Raw genomic sequence first — 27316 nt, forward strand, 5'->3', positions numbered from 1 at the left:
GCGGTTAGTCTATTGAAAGTTACCTATACTTGTATATATATATATATATATATATAGATATATATATATATATATATATATAGAGAGAGAGAGAGAGAGAGAATGAAGAGAGAGAGAGAGAGATGAGAGAGAGAGAGAGAGAGAGAGAGTTGGTTGCCTTGTCTCAACGACAGGCTTTGCAGTAGTTATGAGTGTTGCTGCAGAGATGCTGAATTTATAGGTTTATTCGTGTTCCGGAAATAAAGGGAATAGGTTTAACTCATGCTGTGGATAAATTGAATTGTTTGATCTTGTTGATGCAAGGTTCTAAGTATTTTTACAGGTTATGCTATTACCTGTTTCATTTACGTCTTCATTTAGTACAATGTCAACGAATCCCTTTTTTTTATTTTTATTTTTTTTTTGTTACACCATTCATCATGATGTTGCGGTACCTGTTTCTGATATCAAGTCACTAACTTCTGCTTAACTAAAAATAAATGCCCTTATGTACATCGGACATTTTGCCATATACGATGTTAATGAATTAATAAAAACCACAAGTTTCAAGACGATGTATACTGTTTAAAATTTTTTCTGCTTACATGCTGTTACATGTAATAAGAAAACAAGTTCTTTACGTTCGTATATGCAGACATTATGTATTAAATGTGTGGGTGATTGTTAATAGGTTTTTTGTACGTGTTCATACCACAGTAGTGTATGTTCATAACAAAATTGTCGTATTATTTGTGCCCTTATAATCGTAGAGAATCACAAAAGTCTCCAGTGAAACTAATCTAGGTGCATTGGTAGCCACTTTCTCTTCTACTTCATTAAAGAAGCTTTAGATAAAATGAATAACGATTGAATTCTTCTTTTCAGTCTCGGAGCGAAAGCATGGCTTCGGTCTGTTCTGCTGGCGCTGAAGGACGGTATGGCACTGTGGTCATCAAGGGCGAGATAGAACTCGGCCTCCAGTACAATTACAAAGAGGGCCACCTAGAGTGTCACGTCGTACAGTGCCGCGACTTGGCCGCCGTAGACACTAAGAGGAACAGATCTGACCCGTAAGTAGTTTGTTGTTATTGTTACTAAACTCTCATTATCACATGAAGCAGAAAAATCTTGGCGAATGTTGCCAAAGTCGTGCAGGCTTCCGATAATTTCCAACAATTTGTGATCTTTGTGTTGTTTCGTCCTGCTTGATGGGTATCCTTTTCACAGCCAACCATTTCTCTCTCTCTCTCTCTCTCTCTCTCTCTCTCTCTCTCTCTCTCTCTCTCGTGAGTAATATTTTTTTCAAGCTGAATGTTGTTGTATTTGACCAATTCAAGAAAATCTTCGGGAATTTCTACGTCAGCTGAATAACTTGGTCCCATCTGTCAAATTGACCGCAGAAGAAGGAAAAAATTATATATATTTTTACTCCCCTCTATTCAGTCATCCGAAAATCTGCCTACTACTGATTTATAGGTGTGTCTACACACTGTTTCTGTAGTGAGGATAACTGGTTATTGAAACTGCATTCACTCTATGCATATTGTCTCTTTACACCTCTTCGATAAGGGGATATTAGTTTACGTTACACCTATTCGATAATGATATTAATATTGCATTAATAAAAATGAATCCAAGTTCACAAGTTATACTTCCTAATATAGTAGATTGACCGAAGGAAGGTCTGTCAGTACACATGGTGCACGATTTTGTGAGCTATTAAATCACAGCACTACAGCAGAGAAATCTTGAGGTCGGATTCAGCGTTACCTTAGTTTGTCTCCTGACAACCTAGATGACCTGTGATGTAGAAGTCAATAATCCCGGATGTCACTTGCTGTTCAAAGGTCAAGTGAAGGAAGACTTTGTTCATCTTTAATACGAAGCGACATTGTCAGCTCATCACTCAAATACTGTGTATATTCAATTCACGTAGACATCAGCGGACATTCTTTGTTTGGAGTTCCCTCACAAATTATATATATATATAATATATATATATATATATATATATATATATATATATATATATATATATAATATATATATACATATTTATAAATGCATATGTATGCATGCGTATGCATCGTAATTATTCCTAGTCATTATTTTTGTCTGAAAGTAATAATCAAAATGTATTCTTCTTGTTATTTAACATTCGGATTATTGCATTTATTGATTGCAGGCCATTTATTCCGTTTGGGTAACTTACAAAAAGAAAAATGCAGCAATTTGTGAAATTAAAAGTGTAGAAAAATAATCGCCATAATTTTAGTATAAATCGAAGTAAAATTTACATTTTTGAAAGACTGCCTTTTTGCAGTAGTGCCAGTTGTCTTCAATATAGGCAGTCGTCTGTGCAATCTTGCCTTCGTCCTCGGAAGTTGCCCATCACCTCTATAGGAGAGTCAGTAGAAAAAAAAGCTGTCGTCTACCAAGTTGTTTGTTCAGTTGCATCATACCGATTTATTTGAATTTTTTTTTTTTCCGAAATTTACGCTCGTGAAGGACTTCCTAATAAACTCCAGTGTTTTTTGTGTATTACCTTCAAAACAACGGCTATAATAGTAAGGCGAACTGACGTACGCACGGATGCATGAACCCCTCTTTTTTTTTTTTTTTTTTCTTCTTTTTATTTGATTGAATATGATTTTAAGGAAAAGTCACGTCTCTCCGAAGGCTGTAGAACGCTTATGTACAGCGGTGTGCGTGTCGCTTGAAAATAAGTGGCGGGGTGTGCATGACGCCTCGTGCAACACCGTTAGTCTATGCTTTTCCGACTAAAGGAAATCAATGGTTGAGGAGGAGGCGGTGTCAAGTTCAGCTGGCGGTTATTAACCTTCCTGTTCTGCTGTGGAGGGCAGAGATCGCGGTATCATCTCGGCGGGCGAGCGGCCTGGCCCCTCGGAAACTTCAGAAATATTTACGTTTCAAATGCATATTTCAGTGTGTATTTAAAAAAACCAATGGCAAATTTTATAACCTCAACTGTTTGTTTTGCCTTGTGTTGTGCGTGGTGCAGGGGGTGAGGGGGGGGCCAATGTTATTTCAGACTAAAACTGTTTCATTTCCAAGAGTAGGCTATTAATGTATATAAGAATTAATTTTGTATAGTTTTAAAAGCCAACCAAACGTTTTTTCTTTTAAAGAGAGTATTATTACATATTCAAAGTATTTGTAGATTTTGTTACTATTTCGAAATAATTAACTGTAATGGATTTATCCAAAATAAAACTTGAACGCCCATAAAATGACATAAAATGATGTGGTGTTACTGCAGTAGTCAAACGAACAAGGCTACAGCCTTGGGCGTTTCCTAGTGTGATGATCGTGGTTTTTCCTTCAACCGCAAAATAATGGAAACGGAAACGTAATTTTGCTGCGATATATTGCTTAGAAAAGACAATGAAAGTATCAGTTAACCATTAAATTTACTATCATACTCTTCGTATTCTCTCTCTCTCTCTCTCTCTCTCTCTCTCTCTCTCTCTCTCTCTCTCTCTCTCTCTCTCTCTCTCTCTCACTGTCGTCCTTTCTAGGCGAGTTTTTTTTGCCAATCAATATTTACTGAGTTCTCCCGGTGAAAAAACTCTTTGGGAGAAAAAGCAATTATCTGATACCTAGGCGAGAAGTCTAAAATTAGCGAGTTTGGATAGAGCTGTAAGGAGAGAGAGGAGGAGGAGAGAGAGAGAGAGAGAGAGAGAGAGAGAGAGAGAGAGAGAGAGAGAGAGAGAGGGCGTATTGTCCTTCCGCGTTGTTTCTGTCTTAACAGTTTTTTCGTATCTGATTCCACTTGCTAAGGTCTTACGGCGGAAATGAATTGCAAATTTTATGCCAAAAGTAAGCTTCATATTCATCATTTTCATATTTATGCTTAAAAGGAAAACTGTAGTTCCTCCCCTCATTCATCATACCTATTAATATGTATGATAAATGATTTGTATCTACAACTAACTGCTCTCTCTCTCTCTCTCTCTCTCTCTCTCTCTCTCTCTCTCTCTCTCTCTCTCTCTCTCACTCCAGGAAGTAGAACCTTTTAGAAAATATAACTTTGATCCATTCGGAATCAGTGACAGGTTTCAACAAAATCTCCCGCGAGAATTCCTCAGGTAGGCGTTACTTTCGTAGTTTTGAGGTATAAATTTAGTTTTCCGCGTAAATCCTAAGTTTTATTTGCTGAATGATTGTTTCTGCTTTATCAAAAGTCCAAACACGTAGCAGGAAGGTGCGCGTTGACATTAAATTGCTTCAAATTATGTGTGATATTTGACTGTGGGTGCTTTATCAGTATGTTTAACATTAATTGAATTACTGTATATATAAAAACTTCGTTTCTGAATGGGAAACGATACATATATGTAGCCCATCATAGAAATTTCATTAAAATTTTATAGCGTTTTTTTTTTTTGGATGGTATTTCACGCAGTAGACGCCACTAACTCCGTAACTCATTCATAATGTAGACGATATGATTTTGTTTTGGCCAATGTTATTTTCCTTCCTCTAAATAACTCTGGCTTATCGTACCGTCTCCTTTTTCCCTAAAGCGGCGATATGGCATGTTTAATAGTATTTTTATAGTCTTTTACTTGCTGATTATGAAACCACCATCTTGATAGGAAATATTGTGAACACCAAAAGTAAGCATTGTTTTAATGACGAAGAAATGTCCAAGATAAGTTCGACAATTTACGTTTCTCATTATTTACTTCGTTTGTCCGAGCACAGGAAAATTTGCCATGTTGCAACTTAGATTTTATACGTTCTGTTTCTGGCAAAACATTGGTGTTTATAGTTTGCCAAACACTAGGGTTGGGCGAACAGGGCATTCAAGCTTTCAAGGGAAAGTTTATTTTGTTTTTTAATTATAGTGATGACAATAAAAACTTTTTTGACTTTAGATATTTTGATTGGAAACCCAGTTTTGATTGAAACCCAATCTTTTTGACGAATACATGAAGACGTGGCATCATGCTTAACCCTCGCCGCCAAATTCCAGTTTTCTTTATAAGTCTTCGATACAGGGCATTTGGGGTCAGCGTTCACTTTGCTGGCCACCCATTTACTTAAATAACAATGGCCCTCAAGCTGCCACTAAGATAGGAAAGTATGGAAAGCCAAAGCGGAGACAGATCTCGTCACCAACACTTCCTCTCTCAGGCTAAGTACCTTGTTTACAATGAATTTAGCAACAAGGAGGTCCTCTATAACTGATGTTGCAAAGGCCATCGTTCGCCCGGCTGAAGCGACAGGAGTTGCGTGAAAAGTCTAGTGGTCGATTTTGCACTTTTAAAAAAAGAGGACTTGAGACACAGGTATCTTGTAAAAAGTAACTCACTTCTAAATGAAAATAGAGAAAATTGTTAGAAAAAATATCCCAAAATGCAGACCCACATTCAAATTTTATTATATTATTATTATTATTATTATTATTATTATTATTATATTATTATTATTATTATTATTCTATTTTATTATTATTATTATTTCTATCACAGTCATCCTATTCGACTGGGTGGTTTTTATAGTGTGGGTTTGCATCCTACCTCCTTAAGAGTCAATCACTTTTCTCACTGTGCGCTGTTTCTAGTAGCACACTCTTCTGCCTGAGTCCTGGAGTTACTTCGGCATCTAGTTTTTCCAGGTTCCTTTTCAGGGATCCTGGGATCGTGCCCAGTGTAACTATGGTTATGGGTATAATTTCCACTGGCATATCCCATATCCTTCTTACTTTTATCACTCCCTCAGGTTGGTATTCGTACCACTTAATACTGCAAGCTAGCTGGTGTTTCTTGCACAGGCTCCAGTGGAGGGCTTTTGCTACTGAACCACGCGTCTCTTTGTACTGGTTCTGTGCAAGTGCCGGACATTCGTTTGCTATGTGGTTTATGGTTTCATTTTTCATATTGCACTTCCTGCATATGGGTGAGATGTTATTTCTATCTACTAGTTAGTGGGGCCCGGTACCCGGGCGATGAGGCCGGGTGCCACGGCCCCAGACGATGTGACTACTCCAAAGTAACAGTTATCTGACACCAGTGGTTTTTTTTACTTCTTCTTCTTTTTTTTGCCGAGCTAACGCTCGAAAATTTTAAACTTCCCCTTGTTTCCTTTTCTTGTTATTTCCTATGTTGTTGTACCTGCCCTACTTGTCAGAGCATAAGAATTCACAATTCAATGTTTACCGTAAACTACCACCTGAGCGGTAGTTTTCCCGGATGTAATTTTCACCCGTACCTTACCATATTCAGCAACGATTTGAAAATGGTTTGGTCTTGTTAGTTAGGTAGTCACTGAGTAGGGAAAGACCCTCTCTCCTTCAGCCCTCTTTAACCCCTAATGCTAATAAATTGGTCCTTCAGCTGTTAAGCACTACGTGGGATTCTGCACCGGTGAAAATTGCTTACAGACAGACAGACAGACCAAACTACTGTTTTTTGTAGTAAGATTGTTTCCTTCTTGAGCTCTCTCCTCTGTAGCCATTGCCATGTTTCTTCGCTGGCCAGTTCTTTAGTCTGTCTGACGTACTGTCCGTGTGTTGGTTTGCTGTGCCAGTCCTCCGTTCTCTTTGTCATTCTCCTGTCTCTGTATATTTCTGGGTCTTCGTCTGCTTTCATTAGTCCTTCCCATGCACTCTTTAACCAACCGCTCGTCTTCACTGGTTTTCAGATATTGCACCAGCGCTCTGCTCTCGACGTTGACGCAGTCCTCTATGCTTTGTAGCCCTCTCCTTCATTTCTTTCGTGTTATGTATATTCTGTCTGTATTTGCTCTTGGGTGTAGTGCTTTGTTTATTGTCATGTTTTCTTAGTATTCTGGTCTATGCTGCGAAGTTCAGCCATCGTCTACTCCTCTACTTCTGCACTGCCCATGTGTTTATGGCTTTCATCATATTTCCGGCGCTGAGTTTTGACTTAAGTATCGTCGTAGGTCTCTGGTCGTGTTCTTCATCTCTTGGTGTTTTATACCCTCTCCTTCTATTATTCCCAGGTATTTGTATCCTGTCTCATTTATGTGTTTCATGCTATTCCCATCTGGTAGCCTTATCCCTTCAGTCCTTGTCACTTTGGTTTAGCTCTTCAGTAGACAGATTAAGCAACATTGGGGCTGGTCAGTCTTTGGATGGGTGACATCTCCCCGCGGTGTTGATAACTTGGGAAGGGATCTTTACCACAATTTCCTCAGTCTACTCGGGTGTAAATAAGTACCTATTGCCTATGGGATAAGGTCCAACTATGGTTTAAATAGCAAAACTCAGCAATGATGGAAAGAAATTAAAGATTAAACGACAACGACGTAAATGGAATTTCTGGCAACAGAGGAGCTTCGTCTGGCAGCCAGGCATACAGCCCAATTGACGGGGAGGACGGGCAGGTACTTGGAGGTCGTCATTCAGCAACGACCACCACAACGACAGTATTATTATTATTATTATTATTATTATTATTATTATTATTATTATTATTATTATTATAGTAGTATGAAAATTGAAATGGAGAAACAAATCTTAAGGTATTATATACATATATTTAACGATAAATCTACAGAGCTTTGAACTGGGGAATCGCACAGTTTTCCGAAAGCTCTCTGGACAGATTTATCTTTAAATATATGTACATATACATAACTAAGATTTTTTTCTTTATTATTAGTTATTATTATTATTTTTTTTTTTTTTTTTTTTTTTTTTTTTTTTTTTTTTTTTGCTCTATCACAGTCCTCCAATTCGACTGGGTGTTATTTATAGTGTGGGGTTCCGGCTGCATCCTGCCTCCTTAGGAGTCCATCACTTTTCTTACTATGTGTGCCGTTTCTAGGATCACACTCTTCTGCATGAGTCCTGGAGCTACTTCAGCCTCTAATTTTCTAGATTCCATTTCAGGGATCTTGGGATCGTGCCTAGTGCTCCTATGATTATGGGTACGATTTCCACTGGCATATCCCATATCCTTCTTATTTCTATTTTCAGATCTTGATACTTATCCATTTTTTCCCTCTCTTTCTCTTCAACTCTGGTGTCCCATGGTATTGCGACATCAATGAGTGATACTTTCTTCTTGACTTGTCAATCAACGTCACGTCTGGTCTGTTTTTTGCACGTATCACCCTATCCGTTTCTGATACCATAGTCCCAGAGGATCTTTGCTGATCGTTTTCTATCACTCCTTCAGGTTGGTGCTCGTACCACTTATTACTGCAAGGTAGCTGATGTTTCTTGCACAGGCTCCAGTGGAGGGCTTTTGCCACTGAATCATGCCTCTTTTTTGTACTGGTTCTGTGCAAGTGCCGGGCATTCACTTGCTATGTGGTTTATGGTTTCATTTTTCGTATTGCACTTCCTACATATGGGAGAGATGTTATTTCCGTCTATCGTACTTTGAACATATCTGGTTCTTAGGGCCTGATCGTGTGCCGCTGTTATCATTCCTTCAGTTTTTCCTTCTTTACGCTCCCCTCTGTAGCCATTGCCAATTCTCATCGGCTGGCTAGTTCTTTAGTCTGTCTCATATATTTGTCCATGCATTGGTTTGTTGTGCCAGTCCTCTGTTCTTTCTGTCTTTCTCCTGTCTCTGTATATTTCTGTCTTCGTCTACTTTTATTAGTCCTTCTTCCATGCACTCTTTAGCCACTCGTCTTCACTGGTTTTCAGATATTGCCCCAGTGCTCTGTTTTCAATGTTGACGCAGTCCTCTATACTTAGTAGTCCTCTCCCTCCTTCCTTTCGTGTTATGTATAGTCTGTCCGTATTTGCTCTTGGGTGATGTGCTTTGTGTATTGTCATTTGTTTCCTGGTTTTCTGATCTATGCTGCGGAGTTCTGCCTTGGTCCATTCCACTATTCCTGCGCTGTATCTGATTACTGGCACTGACCATGTGTTATGGCTTTTATCATATTTCCGGCGTTGAGTTTTGACTTGAGTTATCGCCTTGAGTCTCTGCATATATTCTTTCCTGATCGTGTCCTTCATCTCTTGGTGTTTTATATCTCCTCCTTCCATTATTCCCAGGTATTTGTATCCTGTCTCATCTATGTGTTTGATGTTGCTCCCATCTGGTAGGCTTTAATTTATCCCTTCAGTTCTCGTTACTTTGCCTTTTTGTATGTTGGACTAAGGCGCATTTTTCTATTCCAAACTCCATCCTGATGTCCCCAGATACAATCCTTACAGTCTGGATTAGGGTATCTATTTCCTTGATGCTCTTACCATACAGCTTGATGTCGTCCATGAACATCAGATGGTTGATTTTGTTGCCTCTTTTCTTGAGTTGGTACCCGGCATCCATCTTCTGTAGTACTTTTGTCATGGGAATCATGGCTACTACGAGAGTAGTGGGACAGTGAGTCGCCCTGGAAGATCCCTCTCCTGATATTAACCTCTGCTAGTCTTATTCCAGAGCTTGTAAGTATTGTATTCCAGTTGCACATTGTATTTTTGAGGAAGCTGATGGTATTTTTGTCTATCAGGAGCTGGTCTTTTGTGCCCCTACACTTCCTTCTGCAGCCTTTCGGTTGTTGGGTGATGGTGTTTGTCTCCTCTAGGTAGTTGTATAGCCTTTCACTGATGATACCTGTTAGTAACTTCCACATTATTGGTAGGCAGTGATAGGCCTGTAGTTACTGGCTATATTTCCCTTACTCTTGTCTTTTTGTACTAAGGATGTTCTTCCTGTGGTCATCCATTTGGGTGCTTGGTGATTTGAGATACAATGCTGGAGTTGTTCTGCTATTCGTGGGTGTAGGGCCTTGAAGTTTTGAGCCAGTATCCATGGACTTCATCGGGACCTGGGAGGGGCTTTCCAGTTGGGCATTTTCTTTAGTTGGTGTCTGACTGTGTCTGTCGTGATGTCTGTGAATCTTTGTTTTATTTTTTCTCCCTGTTTCTTCTTCCTTGACTTCCTGGAGCCATGTTGCATGTTGTTGTGTGATAACCGGATTGCTCCATATGTTTTCCCAGAGTCTCTTACTTGGTTCGGCTTCAGGAATTTCTGGGTGGTTGTCTTCCTCTTAGTTGGCTGTATAGTCTTTTCTGGTTGGTTCCGAATAGTTTGTTCTGTTGGTATCCCTTATTCCTGTTCATGTACCGTTGGATCTTGTGTGCTTTGGCCTTAAGCCTCTGTTTTACATCTTCTATTGTGTTGTTAGTCCCCTCTCTTGTACTTTGTATTTCTCGTTGAGTTCCTCCCTTGTTTTCTTGCTCTTAGCCTTTTTCTGCCATCTCTTTCAGTTTACTCAAGTCAGATCTCATCACCATGATTTGCTTTTCCAGGCGCCTTTTTCCAAGGAGGTTGCTGTTTTGGTTTCTGTTGGGTTGGTTGTGACGGTGGTGTTGGTGTTCGAATCCCCATCAGTTCTGCTACTAATCTTGCTCCTGGCATATGTCAAGTTATTTGTTTCTGTGATACTGGTGGTGTGTATTAGGCCCATTATTTCATTGACCTCACTTGTTTCTCCCTTAATTTCTTGGTGTTGTAGGCTTTCATGGAGGGGATCTTTGTTCTTCTATGTATCTGGCTCCATCCATTGTCTAATCTTTCTACCCATTCCGTCTCTCTGTTACTTCGTCGGTGTTTCTTCGTGTGTATATATATAATATACATACATACATACATATATAAATATATATATATATATATATATATATATATTATGTATATATAGTACATGTATCTATATACGTGTGTCATATATATATATAATATATATATATATATATATATATATATATATATATATATATTATATATATATATATATATATATATATATATATATATATTATATGCATATAAATGTATATATATATATATATATATATATATATATATATATGTATATATATAAAGAATGATATTTTCTTAATTGCTTGGAAGCCGACTCTGGCAGTTAATTAATTTTGTCGGTAATTTAATTACAATGAATGAGATAGTTACACGAGACCTGGCTGATTAGTGACCTATATACCTCTTTTTTCCAATTGTGAACATGTACAATCTACTTCCTCTATACAATCTCCGCATTTTGATAGGGATATTTAATTAGTATTTGAAACTTATTTCATTAAGAGAGAAAGAGAAAGCGGCGTGGGAAGAGAGAAGACCGGACCTTCTGACCATCTTTGGACACTCGTAATCGTCTTTTGATCGATTGAGCTATCGCAGTTTGTCACCCAGATTCGTTGACCGCCGTAATGTTTGTCATAAATCAAAACGACCGGTTCAGCAAGGAATTCATCACAATTACGACACATTTAAAGAGTATATTTATGATTTTATATATATATATATATATATATATATATATATATATATATATATATATATGTGTGTGTGTGAGAGAGAGAGAGAGAGTAATTCAGAAGGGAAAGGAGGCGAGGAAGACCTTGAAAGTGTTGGCTAGGTGGCATGGAAGAGGTACTAAAAGGAAGGTCGTTCATATCCAGGAAGAGCGAGAGGGGTGCAAGATAGGGCCCAGATTGATATAAGATATAGACGGCCCTTGGATAGGGTTGATGTTATGAAAATTTTACTGCACATATTTTCATCAGTTGTTTAGGAGTTACAGCATGTATGTGGCAGTGACCGTTGTGTAGTTTGTTCTTTGAATCCCATTAAAGAAAAAAGACTTATGTTGACAAAGAAAATGCATGTCTGTGTGTCAGGAGTACAGTTTGCCCGTGTCTTTGTGACATAAGGCAAGAAAAGCATCGTCTGTTTGACTGGTGGTTTTCCAGCCTCAGGATGGCTTTTTTTCAGAGCTACGTCGCACGGCAGCTTGAAATATTTCCGGCAATTTTTTTGTTCTTTACTTTTCTTTTAAGAATTTCGGGTATTTCGTCATTTGCATCTTAGGATATGCCGGTGTTTCTCACTAATGTTGTAATGAAAACTGTTTCTGTTATTAATCGAAATTCCTTGTCTCTTGTGTTTGACTGACGGCGTTTTTGCGATCCTGTAGAATATGTCCCCAGAAAACGTTTCAGGTATGTCGTATCGATTTTCTCCTTTCCTCTCGTTTTTCCTTCTGCTAAACTGTCAAGTTTTTCGTCGTCGACGGCCCTAACTTGCCCAATGGTGACAAAAGGATAAAAGTGTTCCCAGGTCAGTGTGTTTTGTTTTTCGTGAACAATAACTGCGTGTGATACTCAGCGTTATTGTTGTTAGAGATACACACCGGGAATTATACTAAATCCTCAATTTTTCTTTAAAAAAAAATCGTTTGGTGCTTTTGGAACACTTCTGAAACTTGTTAATTTTTTTATCGCTCCGCTCAGCAACAGCGCTTTCCTTCTGGTGTCTTCCATAAAGAGGAATTGCTGTAGTTTCGCTTCATTATTCAGTCCTTGACTCATTTCGTTTATGATCCAATCCATTCTCTCTCGCTCTCTCTTAATGAGGCAGACTTGTCAAAATGCTATATTGTACATACATATCTCTACCTTGCAATATACAATTGCAACTTGATATTTAAATTGCCCTATGCTCGTTCATAGTCTTGACAAAATAACGTTATTTTTCTCTTACATTTTTTCCCAAACAAGCAAACATGTGGAAAAAGAAACTATATCCTTAGCAGAAACAACACATGGAAAATGAGCAAAGGATTTCTCGGAAGAGTATGAATAAAATGGTAAAAGTAGAAAACTAAAGGCTATATTTAGCAAAAGTAAATTGAGTTTGAATCCTGAAAGGTTATGAATTAAATTTGGGAAACGTTGAATGAATAAAATGCAGTCATTGAACGCCTTCAATAAATAGTTTTTTTTTCTTTTGTGGATTGAACTGCGGTAAATCTGGCCATGACAGCACGGCTTCTTTTATGATCATTTTAAGTTTTTGCTTCGATGGGTCCGCTCTAGTTTACTCAGTTCTTGTTTTTAGATAAAGGAAAATAGATAATATCCTGGAAGTAGCATATTTTGTGACATGGATTATTATGTTTCTAAAGTGTTGAATTCCGCCAATAGTAGGAAAAAGATTAGGGCGGCTTTTCGAAGAAGGGGGTTGGGGGTGGGTGGAGTTCTTGCGTGGGTGGCAGGATGCCTATACCGTGACGTAGTGAATCGATGGCTGCTTCGATCTGTGTCGAAGAGGTGTGGGAGGAGAGGACAATCTGGAGGACAATGATGTATTGGGAAGCTTTTTTCTTTTTTGTGGAGAGAGAGAGAGAGAGAGAGAGAGAGAGAGAGAGAGAGAGAGCGAAATAAGTAGACAGTGAATAGGGATATATTATCGACGTCTTTGGTTTTTTTCTTCTTCTTCTTACGATGTGTAAGTAAGAAGGCCTCGTCTTCAGTCGGCACAAGAAACCTCTGAAAGGATGATATAGTCCCGTTATAATTTAAATTCCATTGGAATTGAAGTAACTGAGTGTCTGGGAATTAATCATTCCGGGTATTTTTTTATAGCTTCCGGTAGTGTCTTAACTAGCATGCGTTTGTTTTCGTTAAGTTGTATAATATTTTCATTGCTTAAGAATCTAATGAAACTATCATACCTTTTTATTTTGCTTATTATTTCACCGACGAAGGTTTAACTGTCAAAAGTACAGTTCAACAGCAGCGAAAGAGAGAGAGAGAGAGAGAGAGAGAGAGAGAGAGAGAGAGAGAGAGAGACAAGATTGAATACCGGTGGAATTCATATAGTAATGAAAACAGTTTAAACCGCAGACCCAAAGTTGCTCTTCTATGTACAGTATCTGCTGCCTCGTGAGCTTTAGCTTTAGAAAAGCTCTTTTCCATATCGGCCAACTTCGGCTCACATTTTGCTCCGAGTTTTGGACACTGCTGCCTGACTTCTTTCATGTTTCAACGGATTCATTTCATTGCGGAAAAAGTTGTTCGCCATATGTATAGTGCCACATTATTTATGGAGAGACTGACATTATTCATAAGACTTACACATTACAAAGTCATTAATTGGTTTTGAAAGATTGAACAACCTCTGAAACTTAGACTGCGACGGAGAAAGACATTGCCATCCCAAAACGAGCCCTCAAAATTCGCCTCGCCCTGTTTCCATGATTTAGAAGTGAATTTTGAAATACTCGATCCTTTCATGTTCTCCGGAAATTCATGTGGGAATCGAGCAATGCCAGATTCCCAGTCTCGCAGACGCTTCATCATTCCATATAAAAGAGACGGCGCTCCAGAAAGAAAGAATCGCTATGGGAAATGATCTGACCTCGTTGGCACGTGTCTTCTGTGGTGTCTAGGAGCTCGGGAACAGAGAGAACCTGTTCTTGGAAGGATACTCAACGTTTATTTATGCAACATTAATATGGGAGGCCGTCTGGGTTTCCTCCTTTTCAACTCGAATCACACTAAATGGGTATTTTATAGGAAATAAATTAGTCAGAAAAGAATATCTAACAGATTGATAAGAAAAAACTGCTAACGGATAAAAAAAAATAAAGTGGGTTATTCAGTGGAAAATATAAAACCGGCACTCGGGTATTATAGTAATAAAATTGAAATTGACGATTGATATTGACGAAGAAATAAAATAAAAGATGATACACAGTATTGTGTTGTATTATTTACACATAATCAAGCACGAAAAACACAGGGGACCAAGTAATGGATTACTGGGTTACAATTTAAATCTTCAAGGGATAAAAAAAGCTGGAGGAAAGAATATGTCGAACTTATACAAGTGGGTGTGTAGGGGTGGGTCAGATCTACACTCCAGGAATGAATGGATATTCTCAAAGACTGATAACCTACACTCCAGGAATGAATGGATATTCTCAAAGACTGATGAAGGTCAAGTGTTTCAAGATGTAGATAAGAAACGTCGGGCGGGGATGACAAAGAGGTACTCGAAATGCTGTTGATGATGTAGCTCTGGATGATGAGGAGCGGATTCAATTTTTTCTCGTGTTTTCATTGGTTGCAAGGTCCTGTACTCGAGAGAGGTATTTGGCCCCTGCCTGCACCAAGTTTCTAATGCATTCAGCCTCTCAAGTCTCCCTTCTCTTTCCAGAAGATTTTTGCACTTTCATTTTCTAATACAGGCATGCAGGGATTCTTTTCTTGTATTATTATTATTATTATTATTATTATTATTATTATTATTATTATTATTATTATTATTATTAATCCAATTACTGGTGATTTAGTGACTTTAAAAATCCTTTTATTTTTTCTTAAATATATGATTATTATGAAGCCCTAATAGCATGAACCACAATGACTTCTGATAAACTGCAAATCTAAATTTTAATAATAATGATAATAAAAAATACTTTAAGAAGGATTTTGGTCCCAAAGAATAATTGATGATTACTTCTGTTGTTGGCAGAGTTTTTGCAAACAATTATTGTGTGAAAGACCCATAATTGCAACTGTAGAGGACCGTGTTCTGATGGGTTGTCTCAGACATTCATTATGCCTGGTACTTTGTATGTGATAGAGAACAGAGAATGGCAAATTGTTTTGCTTGGCCGAACGGTTTAAAAGACAGCTCTACAATGAAGTTCTTGACCCACATATCATTGCGATTTCATCACTGTCAAAAGAAAAAGATAATTCAAGTTTACACTTTTAATCCTCACGCAAAATAAAGTGAGAAATTTGTCTTCTTTTTTAAAGTCAAGTTTGCACCATTTGCTATTGTAAATCTTGCAAGTATTTCAACTTTGCAGATTTGATGTCGTGAGTATACCTCCCTATTCCTTCCTTGTTTTTGTTTCGATTTTCCTTTTTGTGGCTTTCTCCTTCAGTACTTAAGACCGACGATTTTCTATTGGTTATTGAAACTCCAATCATGGAAGTAACATAACTCGAATAACGAAGTTCTCCTCAAAATACTATCATTAAACGTGGGAGGACTCCGGACTCATAGATTGATATTCCACTAAATACGTGAATGTACGTGGATGTCTGTTCAAAATCGTTATCAAAATAATTGGGTGGTTCAAAAATAGTACGGTTCAAGGACCTGATATACGTAGAGTTTACTAATCATATATCTTGTCGTAATAAAATTCACAAAGCAACCCAGCCGTTTGGAAGTCTACGACGATTTATTATTATTATTATTATTATTATTATACACAGGCTTGTATTTAAATACCCCGGATCTGCTCAAATCCAATGTATTCCTTTTTCCCTTTGATAAGCCACATACTGTTTACTTCTTGTTTTAACACTGCCAATTTTCTGTTTCCAGGTACGTCAAAGTCTATTTGCTTCCGGACAAATCCAAGAGTGGTAAGAGGAAGACGAAGGTAAAGAAGCACACTCTCAATCCGGTTTTCGAGGAGGTTCTTAAGGTGAGGCTTATGGGGCTCGTCCTGAGTTAATTATTACGCAGTGCCTATAACTGATTCACTTAAGGTAGATTCTCGGATGAGCCTTATTCTTACGAGACTTTTGTTTGGTGGGACGCTGATTGGCTGGACCGGGAGGTAGGCAGCTCCAGCCAATCAGCGGCCGCCAAAAACTAACGTCTCTTAGGCATAGGGATCACCAAGAATCTACCTTAAGTGAACCAGTTATAGTAATGCCTGAGGCTCATAGCCTATCTATCGCTCTTGTCACAAAGCACCACCTAATCTTACATATCATTCAATTTCATTTTATTGCAACTGCCTAGACAAACCAGTTTTGTGGCTTGCTTGTCAACATAAGCGGAGCGTTGTTATCTTTTGACTAAATCATCATTTTTTTTTATTTGAATGGCCTGTGGAAGGTGTTCAGTACTTTTAATACTACCGAATATATTTTGTTATAATTAGATTATATTCATTCTTTCTTTTGAAATTGTTTATTTGCTTGGTTTTTTATTGTATTTGGTAAGTATTCCCGTTATAGTCTATTTATAAACCAGGTTAGAAATCAAATGAAATCTGGTAAAAAAAACGAACTTTTATATAATATATATCTCATATATATACTATTCCATATATATATATAATATATATACATATTTAATATTAGTATATATACAGTAAAAAAATTCGTTGAATGATTACATTAATTTTGCATTTCCCAACAGTTTAGCACAGCGTCGGTAAGTGAACTGAATTCGCGGACACTATCTGTCTCTGTATGGCACAGTGATATGTTCGGCCGAAACGATTTCCTGGGTGAAGTTATCATTGCTCTGGCAGGCACAGTGTTTGATGACGTCACTCCCAAATGGTATCCTCTTCAAGATCGGGTAAGTGTGCACTCCATCGTTTAAAAGTCGATAGTAGTTCGCACTCCAATATTCAAAGGTTTCAGTTCCATCACCTTTTAACACACTCCTTGGAGTAAGGAAGTAAAATATTGCCCAAGGCAAAAAAGAAAATGGAAGGATTCATGGCTTTGATATGTTTGTGAATGTACTCACAATCGAGTTAAAAATGGCCGAGATCGGGACCAAAAGTCAGGCACTGAAATCTATGTATTTAGTACCTTAAAGGATTACTGGTAATAAAGAAGTTTGCGCGCTATCTTTTATATTATTCTACTACTACATGCTTCTTGTGAAATTTTCATGGTATCCAAACTTATATTTTCAGATCACTAATTGCCATCAGAGATAAAGATACCTTAATATAGAAGAGGAGTATGAAAAAATAATTAAATTTCTTGGTTTAAATTCCTTGTTGTGTCTCCTTTCAATCTCTAATATATGTCTTGGAAGCTCTTTTCTCCCGAGTACGAGCTGGTTGTGGCACCCTTCGTTGATTTCTGTAAGGTCGGACGACTGCGTATGGTCTTGAGTAGTTTGCTGGGCTAAGAATATTTATTTGTAAAGATCAGTATGCCGGTTGTTCAGATAAAGATTTATTTTTAACTGCAATGATAATTTTAGTCGCATGGCCAAGGTATGTTTGTTTAAGGGAAAAGTAGAGTATATTATCGGAAAAGTCGGTGTACAGCAATGTATGAAGTAGATCTCACTTTTTATGACAGCTTGATAGGAGTAACAAATTGGTTTTTTTTATTTAGTTTATGTATGGACGAGGGTTGGGACATTGGGAATGTAGAAGTGGCAAGAGAGTTCCTGAGCTATTTTGGTGGACATTGAATATGAAAGTCACTCTTAAGATAACGAATGACAGACACGATTTAAGCAAACCAGTGAGTCTATCCAAAGATTCTGTGGCCACGGAAGTCCATAACTGTTAGAATGCGGATTTGGAGTTAGCTTTCTTCGTGTACGACATACTTCCGGCCCCCTTGTTCATACGAGCTTTGAGAATTGTCAAGTGCGATAGGGTACGATAGTTTCTGTCTAGTATATTGAGTAAAAAGATTAATTAAGTTCGACTAGTTTGAAATAACGATGCAAAGTTGAGGACATAGGAATGAGAGATCATCAACTCGCCAAAGCCACTCCTATATATCTAAATGGTGTGCCTTAAGAATGAGTAAAACTATTATGAAAGCTCTAGATTGTCCTTATTCCCTAGTGCGAAACATTACCAATAAAATTCGTAGTTAATATATATATCCAAAGTTAGTGTAAGGATATACTATTTATATATTTAATTTGAACTGTTGATAATAATTCGTGAAGTTACACGTGTTATATATACTGGATTTCATATGAGATGTCTCAAATAGTAAAGATATAAATCATTTGTTTAAAAGTTTGATTCGTGACTTTTTCCATAATTTCTGTTTTGTTTCGTAAATTCTTGTTCCAATGAGATACAGGGTAATACGTTCAATATATTTACAGACAGAACCAATGGAGGACATGAGCTACAGCCCAAAAGGTGACCTCATCATAGCACTGAAATTTGTGCCTCCGGATGCTGTCAGTAGTCGAAAAGCAAGAAGATCCCGCGGTGCTCTCCATGTTCTAGTGAAAGAGGCTAAGAGCCTTGCAGCAGCAAGACCTCATGGCACTGCGGATCCAGTCTGTAAAGGGTAAATATATGTCATTTGGCTTATTTCTTAATAGGACTGATATCTTGACAAGACATTTTTCAACGTCAGAATTTACCAAGCTGATCTCCCTATACAGCCAAAATTCAGCAGTCGTTTATAGTATATTGTATGTATAATTTTAATTGCAAGACAGTTCTTTTTTTTGACAATCAACATCAACATAGTGCCATGTGCAGTGCAGTAACTAACGATTGTAACTAAATATACTGAAGCATGGTTCAGTTTTATTATTATTATTATTATTATTATTATTATTATTATTATTAGAACCGTCCATCGAAAACCAGCATACAAAGGTTTGAGAACCACTTAATACTTGTGTTTTAAGAAATATGAAATGAACAGTATTATGACTCTTCCCTGTCGTCTGATTTATAGTTACTTGACGTTTTAAAACGTTAGTTTAATGACAGGGGTGTTAATAAAGAAACGGGCGACATTTCCGTCCACCTCAGATCTATGCTATGAACTGTTAGGGAAGGAAATTAAAAGTTTTTTGAAGGACTTTACTCAAATAAACGGAAAACTAGCTGTTTACAATAATAGTGTCAAGTTAATTTACAGTAAATAATGGGATGTTACAAGCGAATGTTATAACATCTAAACTGTTTGCACTTCTCATACGTCTTATAATAAAAAAAAAAAAACGTTCAGAAATGGAAGAGAAGGCTGGCAATGTTAACTTGACAGACTTGTAATTTGTAGGTAATGCTTTTTTAATTAGCAAAATGCCACAAGATTCACAATGTACAGCAGTGAAAACAGGGACCAGGAGCAATTGAACAGCAAATAGAGCGATCCAGGAAGCACGCACAGAAGATGAAACACAGGGATCTAAACATGGAATCGGGAGAAAACCTCACATTTGCACTAGAACTAACAGTTAGAAAGGTTGGACAACAAGATTGGAGAGAAAGAGAGAGCGGAAATGGTGGTAAAGTAAAAGACCAAAAGATGATGTAGCTAGAGTCGGAAGCGATGATGCAGACACCCTGTAGTAATGCCTACAGTGAACCAAATGCGGAGCACTGGCACCCCTTTCTTCTTCCCACAGGAATATCTAGAGAGTTGGGACTCAAAACAATCTGAGGAATGCAGAAGTAGTGAGGAAGAGTGCATTAATGGATAAAATAAGATGTTGAATCTTTCAAATATTTAGAAACAAGAATATCCAGTACATGATCTCTGAGTTTGCATTTAGTGAAAGGCTAAAAGGGGCAAATCAAATGAGGGGAGGTTTAACAAGATTTGGAAATCAAATACAGCAGACTGAAATTACCTATGAAAGTAAGATCTGTATTGCTATAAGGAGATGAATCATGGTATGATAATGAAACTATATCTAGATTTTACCAAAAGGAAAATAAAGCTTTACAAAGAAAATTGTTTGTTAGATTGCAGGATAGATTATATTTAAGGAAATTCGGTTATAAAGCCAAGCACATTATGGCACATTTAAACATTCAGTGTCTAAGAGTGAGAAGAGGGAGATGGGATAGTTGGACAGCAAGATGGAAGAAGGGAAGCTGTAAGGATATACAGCAAAAGGGTAATAATTGGATGCATTTAGGAGCCAAAGGGATGTTGTAAGCAACCTTTAATAATGCCTACATTGAATCGCGTAAGGTGCACTGATGGCACTACCCTCTAAGGGGATGGTGCAATAGATATAAAAATGATATCATAAGGGAAATTACAGAAATTTCATATTAACACAAATTTACCCGGGGGATCTACATTAATCAATGAGCTACACTGAAGATCCACGCAACTTACCTGGGATAATGCAAAAATATCAACTTGTGGCCTTGAGATCAGGCAAAAACATATTCCATTAATTATGGCTGAAGACCTGCTTCAATAGAGGAGTCATTAGGTAAATTCTAGGGCTCAACTAATTATATTTAGTACAATTATCATAAGAATTATATCATAAGAATGGTTAGTGTAAGTGGGACAAAATACTATAGTCCCTCACTATACAATGAAGAAGCAATGTATGGGTATTCTTGAAGGAAAACACAATAGAAGCCTGCTTCAAAGGGGGCCATAGAGAGAGGGTGTGGTGGAGGAAGTCAGTATTGCACACAAGCTGATGCACGGAAACCACAGCTGACTAACTCCTAATCGTCGACGAGAGAGTTGTTCCTCATTCTTCAGAGGGGGCTAGCGATTTGTGGGGGCATGGGGGGCAAGGGAATGAATTCACCTTGAAAATATACTAGGCCCAGAGTATCATGTGCTTAAGATGGGAAAGGTGTCCTGGTCAAGTTCCCACTGATTCTGAGAGTGAGCCTGTTGTTGTTGTTTAAGATTAAGCTGGCCTTGTGCCAGCACAGGCTCTTGCTCATAGAGCAGCCCGTATAAGAGTGAGCCTGCTGATTCAAAGCCTCTTATAAACTCCGAGGATAGTGCATCCAGATGGCGGTAGTGGGCATTCTTGCCCGGGCATGGCGACCTCGTGGCCCACGTTCCAAGATGGCGGTGTCCACATGATCGATCCTGTGCCTTTCTCCCAGCTGGCTTACCTCAAGCGATGTCTATCAGCCATTAATAATAGGAAAATTACAATATCTTTACATTTGCTCAATTAGTGAGAAAGCTTGCAGAAAAACCTGCTCACCTTTTACTATATGCTGGTAAACTGATGATGCATCCATATTAGCCAATAAAAAACAATAAACGAAGTTATGTTTCATGACGTGTTAAGTGCCATAATGTTTCTTAGCACATTATCACATGTTACATATTTTTTGCATTGCTTGATTTTCTGTAGTCCCCTTTTATTGCAGGTTTAGTTGACTCTAACTATAGTTATAATTAATCACACATATCGTAACAGGACACAAGATTGATATTTCATCTCTAAGTACAAAAAATATTTAAAATGTGAATTTGTAGACGTTGTTAACTTGGCAATACTTGTGCTATTTATAACTTGTCTTCATGCCTTCACACAAATCAAAAGAGTATATGCATATGTATGTATCCTACACACATGACTACATTTATTTTTTGTGTTGTGAAAAAAACAAATGAAAAAATACAGTAAAATATAAATGAGAAGAGCATAAAATGAAAACGATAACAGTGAAAGAATGTGTAGGCTTCAGTGTTAGCAATACCTCAGTTGTTCTCTCTCTCTCTCTCTCTCTCTCTCTCTCTCTCTCTCTCTCTCTCTCTCTCTCTCTCTCTCTCTCTTCTCGTTACTTTTTCTTTTTTGCTCAATGCCTGATGTATTTTATTAAAAGGTACAGTATACAGTTCTGAACATATGCCTTTAATAAAATATGAAATAAGCATGACGTAAAAACAAAACAAAAAAGTTCTAGTAAAGTCAGATGCCTACCCACCCCTCTCCACCCATCCCACACTGTATTCCCACCCATTCCTAGCCAGGGAAAGCGCCTCAGTGGCGTGGTTGGTTTGGTGTTTGTTTCTCACCTCGGTGGTCGTGGGTTCGATTCTCGGTCATTCCATTGAGGAGTGAGAGATGTGTATTTCTGGTGATAGAAGTTCACTCTCGACGTGGCTCGAAGTCACGTAAAGCCGTTGGTCCCGTTGCTGAATAACCATTGGTTCCATGCAACATAAAAGCACCATACAAACAAACAAACAACCTAGCCAGGGAAACTGCTTCCCTTCTCCAGCTTCCTTCCAAAAGAATGCTTTCTCTGAGAGAGTTCCTCTACATAGCCTTACTACCTCTCCTCTCCCATGGCACCCAGCCATCCCCTCCCACCAACCTTAGAAATTTCTTTGGGCCTCTCCCCCTCCCAAATCCTTTCTCAGTCTCTTTATAAGCATAGTGTTATCAACATTTTCCTTAGGTCACACAGCATTGCTCACCATAGGAGAGTGGTTTTTTCCATTTTTTTTTTAAATTTATATATATTACAGTCTGACCACCTTAAATCCGGTGCCCTTTGGACCAGGCCACTGCAAGAACACAGAAAAACCTCTTTATAAGCACACTGTCAGATTCTTATCTCCTCGCACCCTTCATTGTATTTTGGCACTTCAAACTTTTCTGGCTCTTGTTTTCGGCAAAAACCTTGAAATCCGCAGTTTTTGTGTCTTCAGACTTGCACTGTGTGTATGTGTATGTGTGTGTATGCTGTGGGGGTTTGGGGGGGCGACCTGGTCTGGATTTGAGAGGTCAGACTATATAGACTGCTATCGACGGACTCAGTTAATGGCGATCCAGTTTTATGGCACTTGTGTAGCGCCATAAAATCGGCGATTTATAGCGCCATAGTGTGCCAAGTCTCAGTAAGGCACCGATAATAAGAGTTAATGGTGCCATAACATACCTAACAGTCGCCATTAACCGGTTATAGGCACCATTAACCAATTATGCTCATCAGCACCCCGCCGATAACCGGGGGACTGCCTGTATTATTATTATTATTATTATTATTATTATTAGACAGACTTTTTACTTAAAATTTATAAAATAATTTAATGAAATACTTAAAAAAAAATACAGCACCCAAAAATGCTCTATGAAGTAGTACTTAAACAAGCTTTCTTTCAGGTTGCTCCTTCCAGAGAAGGGCAAATCCTCCAAACAGAAGACCAGTGTGTGTAGGAAGACCTTAAATCCCACATGGAACCACACATTAGTGTTTGAAGACACAAGCTTGCAGGAATTAACTGAAAGAGCCCTAGAACTCTCAGTGTGGGACCACGATCGTCTTGGGACTTCACAGTTCTTAGGGGGCTGCCGGTTAAGTTTGGGAAAGGGTAGGTTTTACATTTTTTATTACCATAAGAATCTTATTGTTTAATTACAGTGAGTGGATGACTGTATAAAATAGGACATTATTTTCAATATATGTACAGTTTACAGAGAACTTCCTCTTTCCGAGTTAATTCTCACAGTTGCAACTGTTAAGTTTTACTAAATGGACAGCAACTGTTAAGTTTTACTAAATGGACAAAGTACAGAGAATAAAACATTCTTGAAAACAATTTGGAAAGTTTTGTAAAGGGTTGTTAATCATATGGCACTACATGATCTACAAATCCACCACTTGTGTACATTAAAAGGTGAGCTGATTATAGTTTTATGCTTTTTTGTTTCATGTTAAGGAACTTATGTCAACTTCCCTTTAGAGTTGAGTATTCTTGTAATTTGGAATAGAAAATTGCTTATATTGTAAAGAGTAATATCATTTTTTTTTTCTATAGATACTATGGTTGTTAGATTGACATATTGGAAGGCATTTCTAAGGTGAGAGATCCACCTATGTGTTTAAATACATGGTATACCAACAATGAACTTAGTCGTCTTGAATAATTTTGTTGTATTTTATCATTTACCCTGATTTTGTTTTCATTAGGCTATGGCTATGAGAATTTATCTACATAAAATAAGTATGGACTTCTTTGGAAATTAAAGTATCTTTTCTGTTTGTAAAAAATAAGTAAAGCAACTAATTTTTGATAGCTTGAGTTGTATTCATATTCACTGCATTTAGTACCTTGTGAGTAAATGTCACCTATTCTGAAAGTTTGCAAACCACTTAATCTATTCATTTGTAAGGGTAGACTGGAAACAAGTCAGAAAAAAAGTAGTTCGGGGTAAGTATAGCTAGGAAAATTACAAGTTAATTAAAATTTGTGATTTTGTCATAGAAGTCAGTCTTCTTATCAGCTTCACTTAATGAGTTATACGTTTTCTTATAGATTAATTCAGATAACCAATAACCAGAAGAAATTAACTTTCCAGGTAAACATGGAGGCCGGCCTGTGGAGTGGATGGAGGCAGCTGGCATGGAAGTTAAACTCTGGGAACAAATGCTGGAACGCCCTAACCTGTGGGTAGAGGGCTCCATAATGCTCCGACCTACCATGGATAAGCCTATTTACTCATCATCTATGACTGAATAGATTATTTGAACTAAAAGAGCATTAATTTTTTAGATATTTCACACAAAACATTGGGTGCTTTATATATTTGAGATAACTGTAAAGTTTCTTCTTTTCTGTGAGTTTTCCTCGAGGTTTATTACCAGTTATAAATTCCTTTTTGTCATTTGAATTGCCCAGTTGAAGTTCCATATGAATTTACTACATTCCATTAGTAAATAAACTCTTAGAATTTTAGGCAGCATTTACCACACAGGAACTCCTGCACTATAATAATAAAGACATTTAATGGCTTATGATAATAATCCATAGCCCCAACGTACTTATAGATCTATCAATGCATCTTTTACATTCCTGGTAATTTGTTCTTAAAATATTAAATTCATGTTCCTAATTATTTAAATTTTTTAAGGAAGGTAATGATAATTCCTGTAATGCTGAAGATGAAGTCATTACCTACTACTATTATGTTAACTTAGTTAGGTATCAGTCTTCACTTTTGCCTATGGACATACAAATGGTGGCATGGCTTGTACCAAAGACTGTTTTGAAAACAACGAGTCAAAGGCCAATATGCAATGGCCATCTTTTTGAGGTTACTAAAGAAGAGACAAACCAAAGTAGATATCTCACTTGTACCCTCATGCTATCACAGTTTCTCCTTTTGATTCTACATAATAAATAAACTGTCGTGTACTCTGGCAAACTCAGGAATATCAAGTTCCAAATGTCTGTAGAGAGAGGGTTTCAGTTAAAACTCGAAAGATGATTTCAACGCACCAAGAATTTGTCCATTTTATCTTTGAAGAGAATACATCTTTGTTAATAGAAAAACTTTTTCCAGAATGCTTGATATTTTTTTATATTTGGGAAATGGTGCTGTAGTTACAGTTGTGATCCTATGGAGAGGATTCATAAAGGTAAAAATATGTAATAATCTGGTCACATATATAGTCTGTGCAATAGCTGTTTTTAGTGGTTCTCTTCTTTATGTTTGACTCCATAATTCATTGCTGGAGGTGCTGCACATATGATCTCTGGTTTCAGTAACATAAAAATAATGTTTTGTTATTCTGTTCAGCACAAAGATGTAATATTTTTATATATTAAGAGATATGAATCTTAATTTGTAGTTTTTAAAGGCCATTATTTTATTACATGGATATCGCGGAAATGTTTTCCATGTCTTGAGATTAAAAATTATATATAAAAATAAATTTATGTATAAAAAATAGTACAGTATTTGATGTTTCAAAGATCAATAGCTATTTTTATAAATATTGTATTATCCTGTATTGTCTGATAGCACTATTATTTTTTATTATTGGTACTGAACCCAAAGTGATCAAAACACAATAGCAGGAATATTGTAGTGCTATCACTGAAATACATCAGTGAAAATTTTTCTTAATGCCATATAACTAAATTCTGGGGGAAGGCTTATTGAAAAAGATGCTAGTTTTTGGTCCAATTAGATTAGTTCTCTAATTTCCCAAAAGTTATTTTGCTAGACAATAAAACCCATAACAGACCTCAAAAGGCAAGACTATTTTTGTTTGTTCACTGTCAAAAAAAGGTAAAAAGTATAAAAAAAATTAAGTTACAGTGCCAATCAGGAAATGCTGGTATATGATTTATAATTTATCTTGAATTTGTACCTAGTACTCATGTATGTAAAGATGTATGCAAGTTTGTATAAATAGTTTTAGGAGTGATGAGAAAATCTTTTGTTATAGTGAGAGTTACTGATCTTTTATGTAAAAAGTACGGTAACTATTAATTTTATTTTTCTCTTTTTGTGCCAAGGGAACAATGAAGTATTTTGCAGCAATGCCTCCACTGACACAGAAACACAGATTTAGACTATGGATCTTTAACATATCTATATAAATCTATATATATATATATATATGCAGTATATATATAAATATTTCAAGCCTCTTCTAGTATGCTAAGCACTGTAAGTAGAATATGTAATGTTTAAAATATATTGTATGATATTTTTGATGATTAGCATTATGTTGAGGCCCAGAGATAATTATTGTAAAATGGACGTAAACCCTTTATTGTGGATGGGAATCAAAGTTTTAAGATACATTACAATCCCCCTCGCTAGAAGGACTAATACTGCTTTACTGTATTATAAAGGATTTAGTCCTGTTCCCTATTCTCTTGTTGTTTTCTCACATATGTAACTTAAAATAGAGCTTTATCATGTTTAATAAAATATTATGAAAATTTGTTTGTATTATAAGTAATTCAAAACATCCCCTTTTCTACAAAAAATTTTAATCTGGTGTGAAATGGTTCTTATAGTATTAATTCCAAGTAAATCTAAACTGACTTAAGATTTTTTTACCCAAATACCTACTGAGAAATGCTCAGTGCTGTTGTCCTAAGGGTCATTGTGCTCATATATGTACCAGTCATATGATGAAAGTAAGCAAATTTTAAGTGATTCATTGTGCTCATATATGTACCAGACATATGTGAAAGTATGCAAATTTTAAGTGATTGTAGTGGTTAACAGAAACATACAATTAAAACTATCCCTTACATTGTATATAATCATCC

The 27316-nt window shown here is 37.0% G+C and overlaps 1 protein-coding gene across 1 annotated transcript in view; it reads left to right on the plus strand.

Moving 5' to 3' along the window:
* LOC135196938 (uncharacterized) overlaps positions 1-26983 on the plus strand; it is a 504945-nt gene extending 477962 nt beyond the window's left edge. Inside the window, 6 exon segments of the mRNA XM_064223780.1 lie at positions 865-1049; positions 16149-16251; positions 16977-17141; positions 18657-18847; positions 23406-23614; positions 24603-26983. Of these exon segments, the coding sequence (XP_064079850.1) occupies positions 865-1049; positions 16149-16251; positions 16977-17141; positions 18657-18847; positions 23406-23614; positions 24603-24763 (1014 nt within the window). The 3' untranslated portion in view covers positions 24764-26983.
* The last annotated feature ends 333 nt before the right edge of the window (positions 26984-27316 follow it).

Source organism: Macrobrachium nipponense, chromosome 18 (genome assembly GCF_015104395.2).
Source record: "Macrobrachium nipponense isolate FS-2020 chromosome 18, ASM1510439v2, whole genome shotgun sequence".
In the NCBI taxonomy this organism is placed as follows: domain Eukaryota; kingdom Metazoa; phylum Arthropoda; class Malacostraca; order Decapoda; family Palaemonidae; genus Macrobrachium; species Macrobrachium nipponense.